The sequence below is a fragment of the Heptranchias perlo genome, chromosome 3, assembly GCF_035084215.1.
Source record: "Heptranchias perlo isolate sHepPer1 chromosome 3, sHepPer1.hap1, whole genome shotgun sequence".
Classification (NCBI taxonomy): domain Eukaryota; kingdom Metazoa; phylum Chordata; class Chondrichthyes; order Hexanchiformes; family Hexanchidae; genus Heptranchias; species Heptranchias perlo.
Genome location: NC_090327.1, coordinates 31,366,737 through 31,380,286, shown reverse-complemented (window position 1 = coordinate 31,380,286; position 13,550 = coordinate 31,366,737). Strand labels below are relative to the sequence as shown.

At 43.4% G+C, this 13,550-nt stretch overlaps 1 protein-coding gene across 1 annotated transcript in view; it reads left to right on the top strand.

The window, feature by feature from the left end:
* The window catches only part of LOC137311568 (1-phosphatidylinositol 4,5-bisphosphate phosphodiesterase gamma-1-like), a 154,742-nt gene that overhangs the window by 117,647 nt on the left and 23,545 nt on the right, over positions 1–13,550 (top strand). The window contains exons 17-22 of the mRNA XM_067978702.1: positions 1,859–2,059; positions 2,833–2,952; positions 3,706–3,889; positions 8,215–8,292; positions 8,966–9,069; positions 12,744–12,840. Of these exons, the coding sequence (XP_067834803.1) occupies positions 1,859–2,059; positions 2,833–2,952; positions 3,706–3,889; positions 8,215–8,292; positions 8,966–9,069; positions 12,744–12,840 (784 nt within the window). The remainder of the gene's footprint in view (positions 1–1,858; positions 2,060–2,832; positions 2,953–3,705; positions 3,890–8,214; positions 8,293–8,965; positions 9,070–12,743; positions 12,841–13,550) is intronic.

Here is a 13,550-nt window from a genome sequence, read left to right as displayed (position 1 = left end):
ATTTCACCCCATGATATCAATGCAAGTTTTCGTAGTTGGCATGTTTTGAAAACATGCCCAGTTGCGCCAATATATAAAGAAACAAATGATTCCCTTTTTTAATTTAGAAAAAAATCATGTTGCTGTAAAATTGCATCACACAGTTTGATGCCAGCAATTCTAGTCTGACAGCTGGCAAGTGCAAGTCTGTCATTCTATTCAATCAGCAGGGATCAGCTGCTTCTTAAACTGGATAATGTGGTTTTTTTTCATATTCAGTATTGGGAAGAGTGGGGGTCTTGAGTAGAGAGAGGGGTAATGTGGAAGGGCAAAGGGCTGAGTGGCACAGGTAGTCAGCATGCACTGTTTTCATCTCTGGGACCAGGATTTTATTCTAGTCCAAGCTCACAATGATGGAATGAAAATCTCTCACTCTCTCCTTCTCTGTGAAAGCTACTGGCTTCCAAAGTGAAATAAATTTGAGGTACTTTCAACTCAATTCAAAGTGAATGAAACCACCAGAACTTAATTGGAACACTCACCACAAAGAAATCTGCGTTAGGAAGTGGAAATATCGCACTGGTTTAGTCTTCTGAGTTAGCATTTAAAACATTTAATAGGGATAGAGTGTTGATAAAGTTGTGGATGACCTTAGAGTACTTTACATAGTAGTATTACATAGTATTTACGATGTGGAGATGCCGGTGATGGACTGGGGTTGACAATTGTAAACAATTTTACAACACCAAGTTATAGTCCAGCAATTTTATTTTAAATTCACAAGCTTTCGGAGGCTACCTCCTTCCTCAGGTGAACGATGTGGAAAAATTTTTCCACATCGTTCACCTGAGGAAGGAGGTAGCCTCCGAAAGCTTGTGAATTTAAAATAAAATTGCTGGACTATAACTTGGTGTTGTAAAATTGTTTACAATAGTATTTACAGCACAGAAACAGGTCATTCAGCCCAACAGGTCTATGCCAGTGTTTAAGCTCCACACGAGCCTCCTTCCACCTTACTCCATCTCACCTATCAACATACTTGATGCTGGGAATGTAAAGAAGTATCATTCCCAGCACCAAAGAGCACTTTTTAATGCATTTGATGTGAATGTGGATGACCCTCAGGTCATTAGTTGATGACAATAGCATTAAATGGATTCTGAGTCCAATACTATGGTGATAATCCCAGTGTTACTGTAACATTTTGTTCGGTATTTTTTTAACTGATACCCCTGCTTCTTTTCCCCGCCCTAGACATCAGGACAACAGTGGCCCTTTGAATGGCTAAGTGGCCAGTTTTTTTTCAAAACTTTGTTTTACTACCTGATAACCTGCCCAGATGACTTCCTTTCTATCTAAACCAGTAGGGCGTTTGCAGCCCAGTTCTCTTCCACCTGTGGCTCTCAGCAGACTTGCTGCTCCATTTGCACCTTCGTTCAGAGCCTGTCCATCTATGGGATATTGGAACTGTGGAAATGTGAAGTATTCTACAATGGGCAAGGTCATCCCAGCTTCCATAATGCAAATGAAAGGGTCATATTAAGATGGAACTATTCCTCGTGTCGTTTTTTTCCCCTTGTTTTTATGGGGTATTGCCTGGCCTCCATTTGACAAATCCCAATAATGGTATGATTGAAATTCGGAGCTCCCTGTATGGGGAATCTCAAAAGCAGACCTGTGTCCCGTCACTCTATGGTGCACGCCTGAGAACATTTTGAAGAGTGACCTTTGGTTAGGATTGGGACACTTAACAAAAAAGTTAGCGAGGAACAATGACCCAGAGAATTATTTGCCCCAGATATACCATAAGGAATGCCTGGTTTACTTGCCCTCCACGATCAATTGACTTTGATCTGACTTACTTATTCCATTCACACAGGAGATCGGGTCGGGTTCAGCACTGCCGCATTCACTCTCGACAAGAAGCTGGCACCACAAAGTTCTACCTGACAGACAACCTGGTCTTTGACAGCCTCTACACCCTGATCAGCCATTACCGGGAGGTTCCACTGCGCTGTAATGAATTTGAGATGAGACTGACTGACCCAGTACCACAACCAAACGCTCATGAAAGCAAAGAGTGAGTGTTATCTGGAATATATCTATCTCAGTTTTTTAAATTGAGAAACCTAGATGAAGGGTTAAGACCCTTTAATACTTTTGCTGGGATTCTGTTATGCATGTTGCCATAGGGACCTCATAATGCTTCAAAGGATTGCTTTGTCTATGCTAATGGGTTGCCTTTTTTTTGTATTTTTTGATTGAGAAATCTACTTAAGGCCCACAGTGTGGGGAACTACCAAGGTTGAAAAGTGTATGAGAAAATATGAGTTAAATCAAGCAGTGCTTCTGTCATATCAAGCTTGGGTTTTGAAAACATGTTGATTATAAGGGGCAGGGGAGACTGAGGGAAGTTAGGAATTCCATAGTTTATAGATTTTATTATTCTTCAGGATGTGGGCAAGGCTGGCATTTATTGCCCATCAGTAGTTGCCCTTGAGAAGGTGGTGGTGAGCCTTCTTCATGAACCACTGCAGATCTTGTAGTGAAGGTGCTCCCATAATGCTGTTAGGTAGGGAATTCAAGATTTTGACCCAGCGGCAATGAAGGACCACCTGTATATGTCCAAGTCGGGACGGTGTGTAACTTGGAGGGGAACTGGGAGGTGATGGTGCACCCATGCACCTGTTGCCCCTTTCCCGCTAGGTGGGTTTGGGAGGTGCTAGGTCCCAGGAAAGAAATAAAAAACTGCAGAGCTCAGAGACTGAAATGATGAGTGGGTGCTCAGTGAATGGGAAAAGAATATGATTTGTGATATTGGAGCATGATAATAAGAATGAGTTGTTCCGTCAGGTGGTACCATGCCAACCTAACACGGCTACAGGCTGAACACATGCTAATGAGAGTACCGCGGGACGGAGCCTTCTTGGTGCGCAAACGGAATGAGCCCAACTCATACGCCATCTCCTTCCGGTGAGTGATCATGAATATTATGACTGAATTGATATTTGTGTAAGCTGCACAGATTTCACAAATGGTCTTTGAAACACACAAACACACTCAACAGTCAGATTGATGAACTGGTCATTGACTCAAACAGTGAGTAGAGAGTATCATGAATCTTAACAACAGACAAAAATTATTTCAGTTGAGAGATGGTACAGTAGGTTCACCCATTTACCTTTTACCCATAAGACCTAGGTTCAAAACTAGTCCAGACTGATGTGATGAAAATCTCATCTGTCTACTGATTGGAAGGGTCTTGCATGAAATAAGTTTGGTCAGTATGAAAAACAAAACTACCCCCAATCCAACACTAACTTGACAATTTCACTCAAAGAAGCCAACTCATGGTTGGTGTGAAGAATGGAAAAAATTTATACTGGTCCACTAGGAGGTGCTCCTGTGAGTTTGGGGTGGATGCACAACATTGGAAGCTGAACAGAAGGTGCTTTATTTTGCATCTAACCTGTGCTATACCTGACATGGGAGTGCTTGACACTGGCACTGAGTACCTAAAATGGGTAAGTGTTGCAGTCCCAGCATTAACATCCCTCATCTTGATGAGCAGAAAAAGAACTTAAAAAAGCAGTAAGATTCATTAAAAAAATCAGTAAATTACTCCAGCAAGTCACTAATCACTGTAATGTTAACATCACTGTTCTTTATCTGTGAAAATGGTTTTCCAGTCTTATGTACAAAACCCATCTTGTCCGTGATTTCCAGGGCGGAGGGGAAAATTAAACACTGCCGGATCCAGCAGGAAGGTCGACTCTTCATGCTCGGCAGCTCAGCGGAATTTGAGAGCCTGGTGGACCTGGTGAATTATTACGAAAAGCACCCTCTGTATCGTAAAATGAAACTGCGGTACCCAATCAACGAGGAAACCTTGGAGAAGATGGGCACGACAGTAAGTGGGATGAACGGGGATTTTATTCCTTTACTTCTCATTTTTTGGGGTTTTCTTCTTTCTCAATTCCCAGCAGCCTGATGGTGCACCATTTTCTTATACTAACATGCTCGGTGAGAGACAGGTAGAACACAAGAAAGACAAGTGAAGTTGAAATAAGTGATTTGCTATTGGTCACATCTGCTCAGAAGTGGCGTTAGTACCTTCGGGACTTTTTGTGCAAAACTGTGATCCTCTCATTGCAATTTGCACCACAAATAGTAACAACACACACACACACACACACACACATTAACACACACAGCTATTGTGCACAGCAGAGTTCTCAGTCTTGCTATTCAGTTGGTGAGGGAGAAGCTCCAGAGCAGAGGCAGCAGAAATCGATGGGTGAGCCATCATAGCAGCTTACACAAGAGCAGCAGGGGAGGGTAGCCCAGTGGTTATGGTACTGGACTAGCAACCCAGAGGTCGTGATTTCATAATCTCATGGCACATTATAAACTTGAATTCAATAAATCAGGTAATTTGTGGGGTGGCTGGATTGTTGTAAAAACACAACTGGTTTACTAATGTCCTTCAGGAAAGGGAATCTGTCACTCCTTCCTGGTTTGGCCTACGTGTGACCCAGTCCCACACTGCGTGTTTGACTCTTAATACCCTCAGGGCAACTAGTGATGGGCAATAACGATTGCCTTGCGAAGGTTGCTCATATCCCAAGCAAAAAACAAAAAACAAATCCATGTCAGGGACCTGGGAGTAGGTCACCTGCCCTGCACATCAGGGTATATCACCAGTCTTTTTCAATCCTGTACGACTCTATGGGAGAAAAAAAAATTGGATGGGGCCATTTTTGGGCGTAGGTAGCGTGTCGTGCTGTTACTCCGCACCTAATGACCCCTGCACAGGCAGGATGTAAGTTTTGGCCCACCCGAAGACTCACCTGCTCTCAGCATCCACCCTGTCAAGCCCCCTCAGAATCTTATATGTTTCAATAAGATCACCTCTCATTCTTCTAAACTCCAGAGCGTATAGGCCCATTCTACTCAATCTCTCCCATAGGACAACCCTCTCATCCCAGGAATCAATCTAGTGAACCTTTGTTGCACTGCCTCTAAGGCAAGTATATCCTTCCTTAGATAAGGAGACCAAAACTGTACACAGTATTCCAGGTGAGGTCTCACCAAAGCCCTGTACAATTGTAGCAAGACTTCCTTACTCTTGTACTCCAACCCTTTTGCAATAAAGGCCAACATGCCATTTACCTTCCTAATTGCTTGCTGTGCCTGCATGCTAACTTTCTGTGTTTCTTGTACGAGGACACTCAAGTCTCTCTGAACATCAACACGTAATAGTTTCTCATCATTTAAAAAATATTCTGTTTTTCTATTCTTCCTACTAAAGTGAAGAACCTCAGATTTCCCCACATTATGCGCCATCTGCCACCTTCTTGCCCACTCACTTAAACTGTCTAAATCCCTTTGCAGACTCTTTGTGTCCTCCTCAGAGCTTACTTTCCCACCTAGCTTTGTATCATCAGCAAATTACAGTACACTCGGTCCCTTCATCTAAGTCATTAATATAGATTGTAAATAGCTGAGGCCCAAGCACTGATCCTTGCGGTACCCCACTAGTTACAGCCTGCCAACCTGAAAATGACCCATTTATTCCTACTCTCTGTTTTCTGTCTGTTAACCAATCCTCTATCTATGCTAATATATTACCCCAACCCCATGAGCCCTTATCTCGCATAACAACCTTTTATGTGGCACCTTTTTTTTTATTCGTTCATGGGATGTGGGCGTCGCTGGCGAGGCCAGCATTTATTGCCCATCCCTAATTGCCCTTGAGAAGGTGGTGGTGACCCGCCTTCTTGAACCGCTGCAGTCCATGTGGTGAAGGTTCTCCCACAGTGCTGTTAGGAAGGGAGTTCCAGGATTTTGACCCAGCGACGATGAAGGAACGGCGATATAGTGAATGGTTTTCGAAAATCCAAATATAATACGTCCACTGGTTCCCTTTATCTACCCTGGTAGTTACATCCTCAAAAAACTCTAATAAATTTGTCAAACACGATTTCCCTTTCATAAAACCATGTTGACTTTGCCTAATTATATTATGATTTTCTAAATGCCCTGTTACCACTTCCTTAATAATGGATTCCAGCATTTTCCCGACGACCAATGACAGGCTAATTGGCCTGTAGTTCCCTGTTTTCTCTCTCCCTCCTTTCTTGAACAATGGGGTTACATTTGCTACCTTCCAACCTGCTGAGACCATTCGAGAATCAAGGGAATTTTGGAAGATCACAACCAATGCATCTACTATCTCTGCAGCTGCTTCTTTTAGAATCCTAGGATGTAAGCCGTCAGGTCCAGGGGATTTGTTGGCTTTTAGTACCATTAGTTTCTCTAGTACTTTTTCTCTACTGATATTAATTACTTTAAGTCCCTCACTCTTATTAGCCCTTTGATTCCCCATTATTTCTGGTATTCTTTTTGTGTCATCTACTGTGAAGATAGATACAAAATATTTGTTTAACGTCTCTGTCATGTCCTTATTCCCCATTATAATTTCTCCTGTCTCAGCCTCTAAGGGACCAATGTTTACTTTTGCTATTCTCTTTCTTCTTACATACTTGTAGAAGCTCTTACAATCTGTTTTTATATTTCTTGCTAGTTTACTCTCATTCTATTTTCTCCCTTTTTATCAATTTTTTGGTCATCCTTTGCTGGTTTCTAAAACTCTCCCAATCCTCAGGCTTACTATTCTTCTTCGCAACATTATAAGCCTCTTCTTTTACTTTAATATTATCCTTAACTTCTTTAATTCATTCATTTTTTTATTCATTCATTCATAATTCTTTCAAACTTTCATTCATCTTACTCTTTGTGGGGTCTACTAAATGCAAATTGCCTGCTGTGTTTGTCTACATAATAACAGTGACTGCACTTCAAAAGTATCTCATTGGTATGAAGCACTTTGGAACGTCCGGAAGATGTAATAAAGTACTATATAAGTGCAAGTTGTTTCTTTCTCTCTTCATTTGTCTCGGACAGAAATCTATTTTCTGGACCTCATTGCAAATGGACTGTTGTGCTTCCAAGATGTTGCTTTAGCTCCCAACAGTTATGCTCCCAGTTGCTCCAAAATCAGGAGTCTGTCTACCACACAACACAAATCCAAGACAGAAAAACATACAAAAACGATGGACAGAAAAAGCCTGTCCCAGTCATGGTGCAACTTACTGATGTCATGACCCCCATCTGACCCCTACCAACCACATATGCAATCTCCGGTGAGAGGCAAAAAGCTAGAGGAGAAAAGAATTCCCTGGCCAATTTAGAAGGGGAAAAAACTCCTCTCCGACCCCCAAAGACAATCATAGAAATTCCAGGAGACCACACCGACTCAAGCTTTTTCAAGCATTCTATCTTGCTACTTTTTTTTATTTAAAAGAGCGCTATTTCTATGAAAAAACATTAACCAATCCTTTTATTTTTCCCTTTCATTTCTTGAGGTAGATAAGCTGCATATCCTTTTGGGCCCAGAACTGATTCTTTGATATGATTTACATTATTGTGTGTTTCTAAATATAATTTTTAGGTGTTAGCCTTGGTTCAGTTGGTAGCACTCTCGCCTCTGAGTCAGAAGGTTGTGGGTTCAAGTCTCACTCCAAAGACTTGAGCATATATCTCAGCTGACACCCGAGTGCAGTACTGAGGGAGTGCTGCAGTGTCAGCAAGTGCCGTCTTTCAGATGAGATGTTAAACCGAAGCTCCGTCTGGTGGACATAAATGATCCATGGCACTATTTTGAAGAAGAGCAGCAGAATTCTTCCCAGTGTCCTGGCCAATATTTACCCCTCAGCCAACACCACCAAAACGCATTAGCTGGGTCATTACCACATTGTGCGCAAATTGGCTGCCACATTTCCTATATTACTACAGTGACTATGCTTCATTGGCTGTAAAGTGTTTTGGGATGTCCTGAGGTCGTGAAAGGCACTATATAAATGCAAGTCTTTCCTTTTTTCTCTAAAATTTACCAAATTAATTAGCACCTAGTGGAGGTTGTCTCCTTTGAGGTATTTTTTCCCTTCCTCATAGAGAGGAAGGAGGAATTGGTGGGCAATTCAGCAGCAGGCCTGGGAAAATATACTCTGGCTCCCTCTTCAATAATGAGTAAGATTTAGAAATGATCAAACTGGGCAAAAAAAATAAAATTATTAAACAAAAATGAATAAGAGTGTGTCGCCGAACATTCAGCAGCTGCTCTTCCTGTTGTTTACTGTGTTTCTCACTGATTATTGGTTACTTTTCTTCCAGGAACTGGACTATGGAGCCCTGTATGAAGTGCGGACTCCTCATTTTTATGTTGAAGCCAATAAGATGCCAACAGCAAGAGTAAGTTGTAGGTGACTGAGCACCTTGGTCCATGGGGTTGGGTGGTACAGTAGGTTAGCAAACGGTCCTTCCACCTCTAGGGTCTGTGCTTGAATCCAGCCCAGGCTGATGAGACGAAAGTCTTCTTTCTCTGTCAGTTGTAAGGGTCTGGCATGAAATAAGTTTGCCACCATCTTCATTCAGTTCATATTGGGAATGGGCTAAACTGTCCATAGTCTTGCACTAAATTGGCAGTTTCACTCAGACTACAGGATGGCTGCTGTGGAAAATGCAAATGGCACTGTTGGTGGTGCTCTTCTGAGGCTGACACCAAGGCACCTCATTGGGGAAGGGAAGATGGAGCTTTACTCTGACACTCGCCCTGTGTTATGCAGGCAGGCACCTAGCCACACTCCAGCTGCAGTCTGCATCGGATTTCTTGCATTCAACCTGGGTGCAGGCCGTGGCATCTGCCTTCAGAGGAGCGGGTGTCCTCACTGGAGTCCTGCCGCTGGCCAAAGGGAGGGGAGTAGTGATGGAGGCCATCTAGCTACCCTCTGCATAGGAGACCTAACAGAACCTTCAAGATAAAAATAAAAATGAGGAGAAAATCCAAGACTGCATGAAACTCATTCCTAAATGAGTGTAAAGTAATAGCACATTTCAGTGGGATTCTACCTCTGCTCTCTTCCAGTGCACAGTTAAAGCGCTGTATGATTACAAAGCCCAGAGAGAGGATGAGTTATCGTTCTGTAAACAAGCCCTGATCCACAACGTTGACAAGCAGGACGGTGGATGGTGAGTTCGCTGAAGGAGCAGATTTGTCATTCCAAATTGAAACTTATGGCAAATAGGTTGTGATGTTACCTGGGATTATAAAGAAAATAATAGAACAAGGAATTACATGGGAAATGTGAGGGAGAGATAGAGGAGGCTGTAGAAATGATTCAAAACAGGCAAGAAAAGATGGAAGAGTGTGACTTAATCTCTGAAGAATGGAAGGAGATTGCGGGAAAGACCAAACTATCAGAGTAAGCAAAGGAGAATACGGGATCCTGGGCTTTATAAATAGAGGCATAGAGTACAAAAGCAAGGAAGTTGCATTGAACCTTTATAAAACACTAGTTCAGCCACACCTGGAATATTGTGTCCAATTCTGGGCATCGCACTTTAGGAAGGACATGAAGGCCTTAGAGAGGGTGCAGAAAAGATTTACTAGAATGGTTCCAGGGATGAGGGACTTCAGTTAAGTGGATAGACTGGAGAAGCTGGGGTTGTTGTCCTTAGAGCAGAGAAGGTTAAGAGGAGATTTGATAGAAGTGTTCAAAGTCATGAAGGGATTAGATAAAGTAAATAAAGAGAAACTATTCCCATTGATGGAAGGGTTAAGAACCAGAGGACACAGATTTAAGGTGATTGGCAAAAGAACCAAAGGCAACATAAGGAAAAACTTTTTTTACACAGCGAGTAGTTATGATCTGGAATGCGTTGCCTGAAAGGGTGGTGGAAGCAGATTCAATCGTGGCTTTCGAAAAGGAATTGGATAAATACTTGAAGGGAAAAAATTTGCAGGGCTACGGGGAAAGAGCGGGGAATGGGACTAACTGTATAGCTCTGACAAAGAACCGGCACGGGCTCGATGAACCAAATGGCTTCCTTCTGTGCGGTAACCATGCTATGATTCTGTGATTCTAATCAAGGAGAACTGAGAGGGGAGAATGGGGAGGTTGGGAGAGCAAGGGATTGGGAGCTGGGAAAAAGAGAGGCTAAGAGCTGGTAGAGGGACAGACTGAATGCTGCGATTGTGGGAAACAGAGAACTGGGAGCACGAGAGACTGAGAGTGACTGAGAACTGAGAGTATGACAAGCCAAGAGTGGGACATATGACTGATAGTTGGGAGTGTGGGAGGCTGAGAGCTGGAAGTATAATTGAGAGCTGTAAAATTGGAGGCTGAGAGCTAGGAACAAAAGGCTGAGATCTGGGATTGTGAGAGGCCAAGCTGGGAATACATGTGGCTAATATTTGGGAGTTTGCATGAGATCCTGAAAGCTGGGAGTACGAGTGGCCACAAGCTGGGAGTATACTTTCATATACAAAGTATGGTGTATATTGGGTATGTGCACCAGTGCAAGCTTTCAAACAGTTTGTGAGGTTAAATGCAAGTTACTAGAAATTAAAGCTAGGACTTCACTGTCATAACATGAGCAAACATGGAACAAGAAACGTCTTTTCACATCCATTGAATGTGTCCCTATCCCATTTGTTTAATCTCTTGAAGAAAAGTTCTGGATTATTACTTCAATGAAAAACACCTGAATATCCATCTAATCTCACAACCCACATTATTGGCTCGTACTGGTTACCTTCTATAGATTTTACATTCATGGTTCCAGAGATAAAGCTATCCTGTTCTATGGAGTATTTGATCATTTCCATTTGAATTTACAACTAGGTATTGGTGATTTATTTATTGTGCACATCAAGGCAAGGGTTATTAGCAATTGGAGAATGGAACACTTTCCAATTTCCTGCACTCCCAGGTCAGGAGTAACGTTCCCTCTGCTTTGCCGGACAACATGCCTCAGTTCCAACCTCGGAGTGTAATGTTTCTCACACCAGCCATCCTCTGAGCTTGCTGTGTGAGACTACCATTTTAATGCTGATTTAAGGACACTTGTTTGCTTTGGGCCCATGACCAATTGGAATTATATAGAGAATATGGAAACCCAAGTTCAGTTAGGACCCTTACAGACAGTAGAGAGAGGAAACTTTCTTCTCATCAGTCTGAGATGGATTTGAACCCAGGTTCCCAAGTTAAAAAGCCAGTGGCTAATGTCCTGCACAATTTGAACCTCCTCCCTTCCATCTCAGTCTATTCTTACAGCATATAGTCTTAAACTTTCACTTAACATCTGCTCTCTGCTCTGTGTGTGTGTGTGTGTGTGTGTGTGCCTGGACACATGTGCATTTGGTGTGTGTGCATTCTAGTGCATGTGTGCATGTGCCTATGTGCATATGTGTGTATGCATGTGACCACACGTGTGTGTGTGTGTGTGTGTGTGTGTGTGTGTGTCAATGCAAATGTTGGCTGTGGTCCTGACAATACCTCAAAATATTTCTTCAGCACTGTAGTTGGGTTTCCAAATAAAATTAAAAACAATGCATTTCTAGCAACCTTTCATTCTGGTGGATCAATATTCCAGAGGGGTGTCGGGGGAGATGTGGCCTATCTCAGTGCCTCTGTATGATGTGACGGTGATGGGGAGAAAGTGGCCATTGGCAGTGTCGCTGTATGATGTGACGGTGATGGGGAGGAAGTGACCATTGGCAGTGTCGCTGTATGATGTGACGGTGATGGGGAGAAAGTGGCCATTGGCAGTGTCGCTGTATGGTGTGACGGTAATGGGGAGAAAGTGGCCATTGGCAGTGTCGCTGTATGGTGTGACGGTGATGGGGAGAAAGTGGCCATTGGCAGTGTCGCTGTATGATGTGACGGTGATGGGGAGAAAGTGGCCATTGGCAGTGTCGCTGTATGGTATGACGGTGATGGGGAGAAAGTGGCCATTGGCAGTGTCGCTGTATGATGTGACGGTGATGGGGAGAAAGTGGCCATTGGCAGTGTCGCTGTATGGTGTGACGGTAATGGGGAGAAAGTGGCCATTGGCAGTGTCGCTGTATGGTGTGACGGTGATGGGGAGAAAGTGGCCATTGGCAGTGTCGCTGTATGATGTGACGGTGATGGGGAGAAAGTGGCCATTGGCAGTGTCGCTGTATGGTGTGACGGTGATGGGGAGAAAGTGGCCATTGGCAGTATCGCTGTATGGTATGACGGTGATGGGGAGAAAGTGACCATTGGCAGTGTCGCTGTATGGTGTGACGGTGATGGGGAGAAAGTGACCATTGGCAGTGTCGCTGTATGGTGTGACGGTGATGGGGAGAAAGTGACCATTGGTAGTGTCGCTGTATGGTGTGACGGTGATGGGGAGAAAGTGGCCATTGGCAGTGTCGCTGTATGATGTGACGGTGATGGGGAGAAAGTGGCCATTGGCAGTGTCGCTGTATGGTGTGACGGTGATGGGGAGAAAGTGACCATTGGCAGTGTCGCTGTATGGTGTGACGGTGATGGGGAGAATGTGACCATTGGCAGTGTCGCTGTATGGTGTGACGGTGATGGGGAGAAAGTGGCCATTGGCAGTGTCGCTGTATGGTGTGACGGTGATGGGGAGAAAGTGGCCATTGGCAGTGTCGCTGTATGGTGTGACGGTGATGGGGAGAAAGTGGCCATTGGCAGTGCCTCTGTATGGTGTGACGGTGATGGAGAGGAGCAAAAGAGCAAGAGGAGAAAATAATCAATTAAAATAGAAAGTATCAGAAAAATCTTTTTTGTGTGCTATTGTAGCTGGATTATTTCCTATATTCTGCTGGTATTTCTTTCCTCATTCTGATTGTTTTTCTCTCCCACCCCAATTAGGTGGCGAGGAGACTATGGAGGCAAAAAACAGCTGTGGTTTCCGGCAAACTATGTGGAAGAGTTAACCAACATATTGGTGCCTGAACAGGATGAAGCGGTGAGTGAGAGTTTTGCATCCATTAGTACAGTGGAACCAGTGGATAGCGATTTGTGAAGTGCTTGGTAGGCCTGCAGCCCTCATAACCATTTTAAAATTTTGTTTGAATATCGAACGTTTAACTTTGGAATTAAAAAATCAATAAGACGTGGAGATGGCAGGTCAAGTTGGTTTGAAGATAAGCTGTTTTGTATGGGCAAGAGCATTATACTATGTGATACTCGTTGTATTATTCTGCTGCTAAAGTGCATCTTTGTATATCTTACTGTACCCATCAAAGCCATATGGTGTAATGGGAGTGACTTTGGGGTCATTTAGAGGTCAATTGGGTCAGTTGGAGGTCGAACAGGCTTTCTTTTTGTACATATTTGACTCTTGCAGTCAATTAGGAGGTATTTTCGCTAGTCTTTTTGTAGATTGGATTTAATTGGCCCTCCTCTTTTTAAACAAGACTCAGAAATTTGCATATCCAGGCTTGGGCTGATAAGTGACAAGTAACATTCATGCCAGACAAGTGCCAGGCAATGACCATCTCCAACAAGAGAGAGTCTAACCACCTCCCCTTGACAATCAACGGCATTAGCATCAGCGGCATTACCGGTTCAAGAAGGCGGCTGGTCACCACCTTCTCAAGGGCAATTAGGGATGGCCATGCCAGCGACGCCCGCATCCCACGAGCAAATATTTAAAAAAATTTGCACATGTGGCAG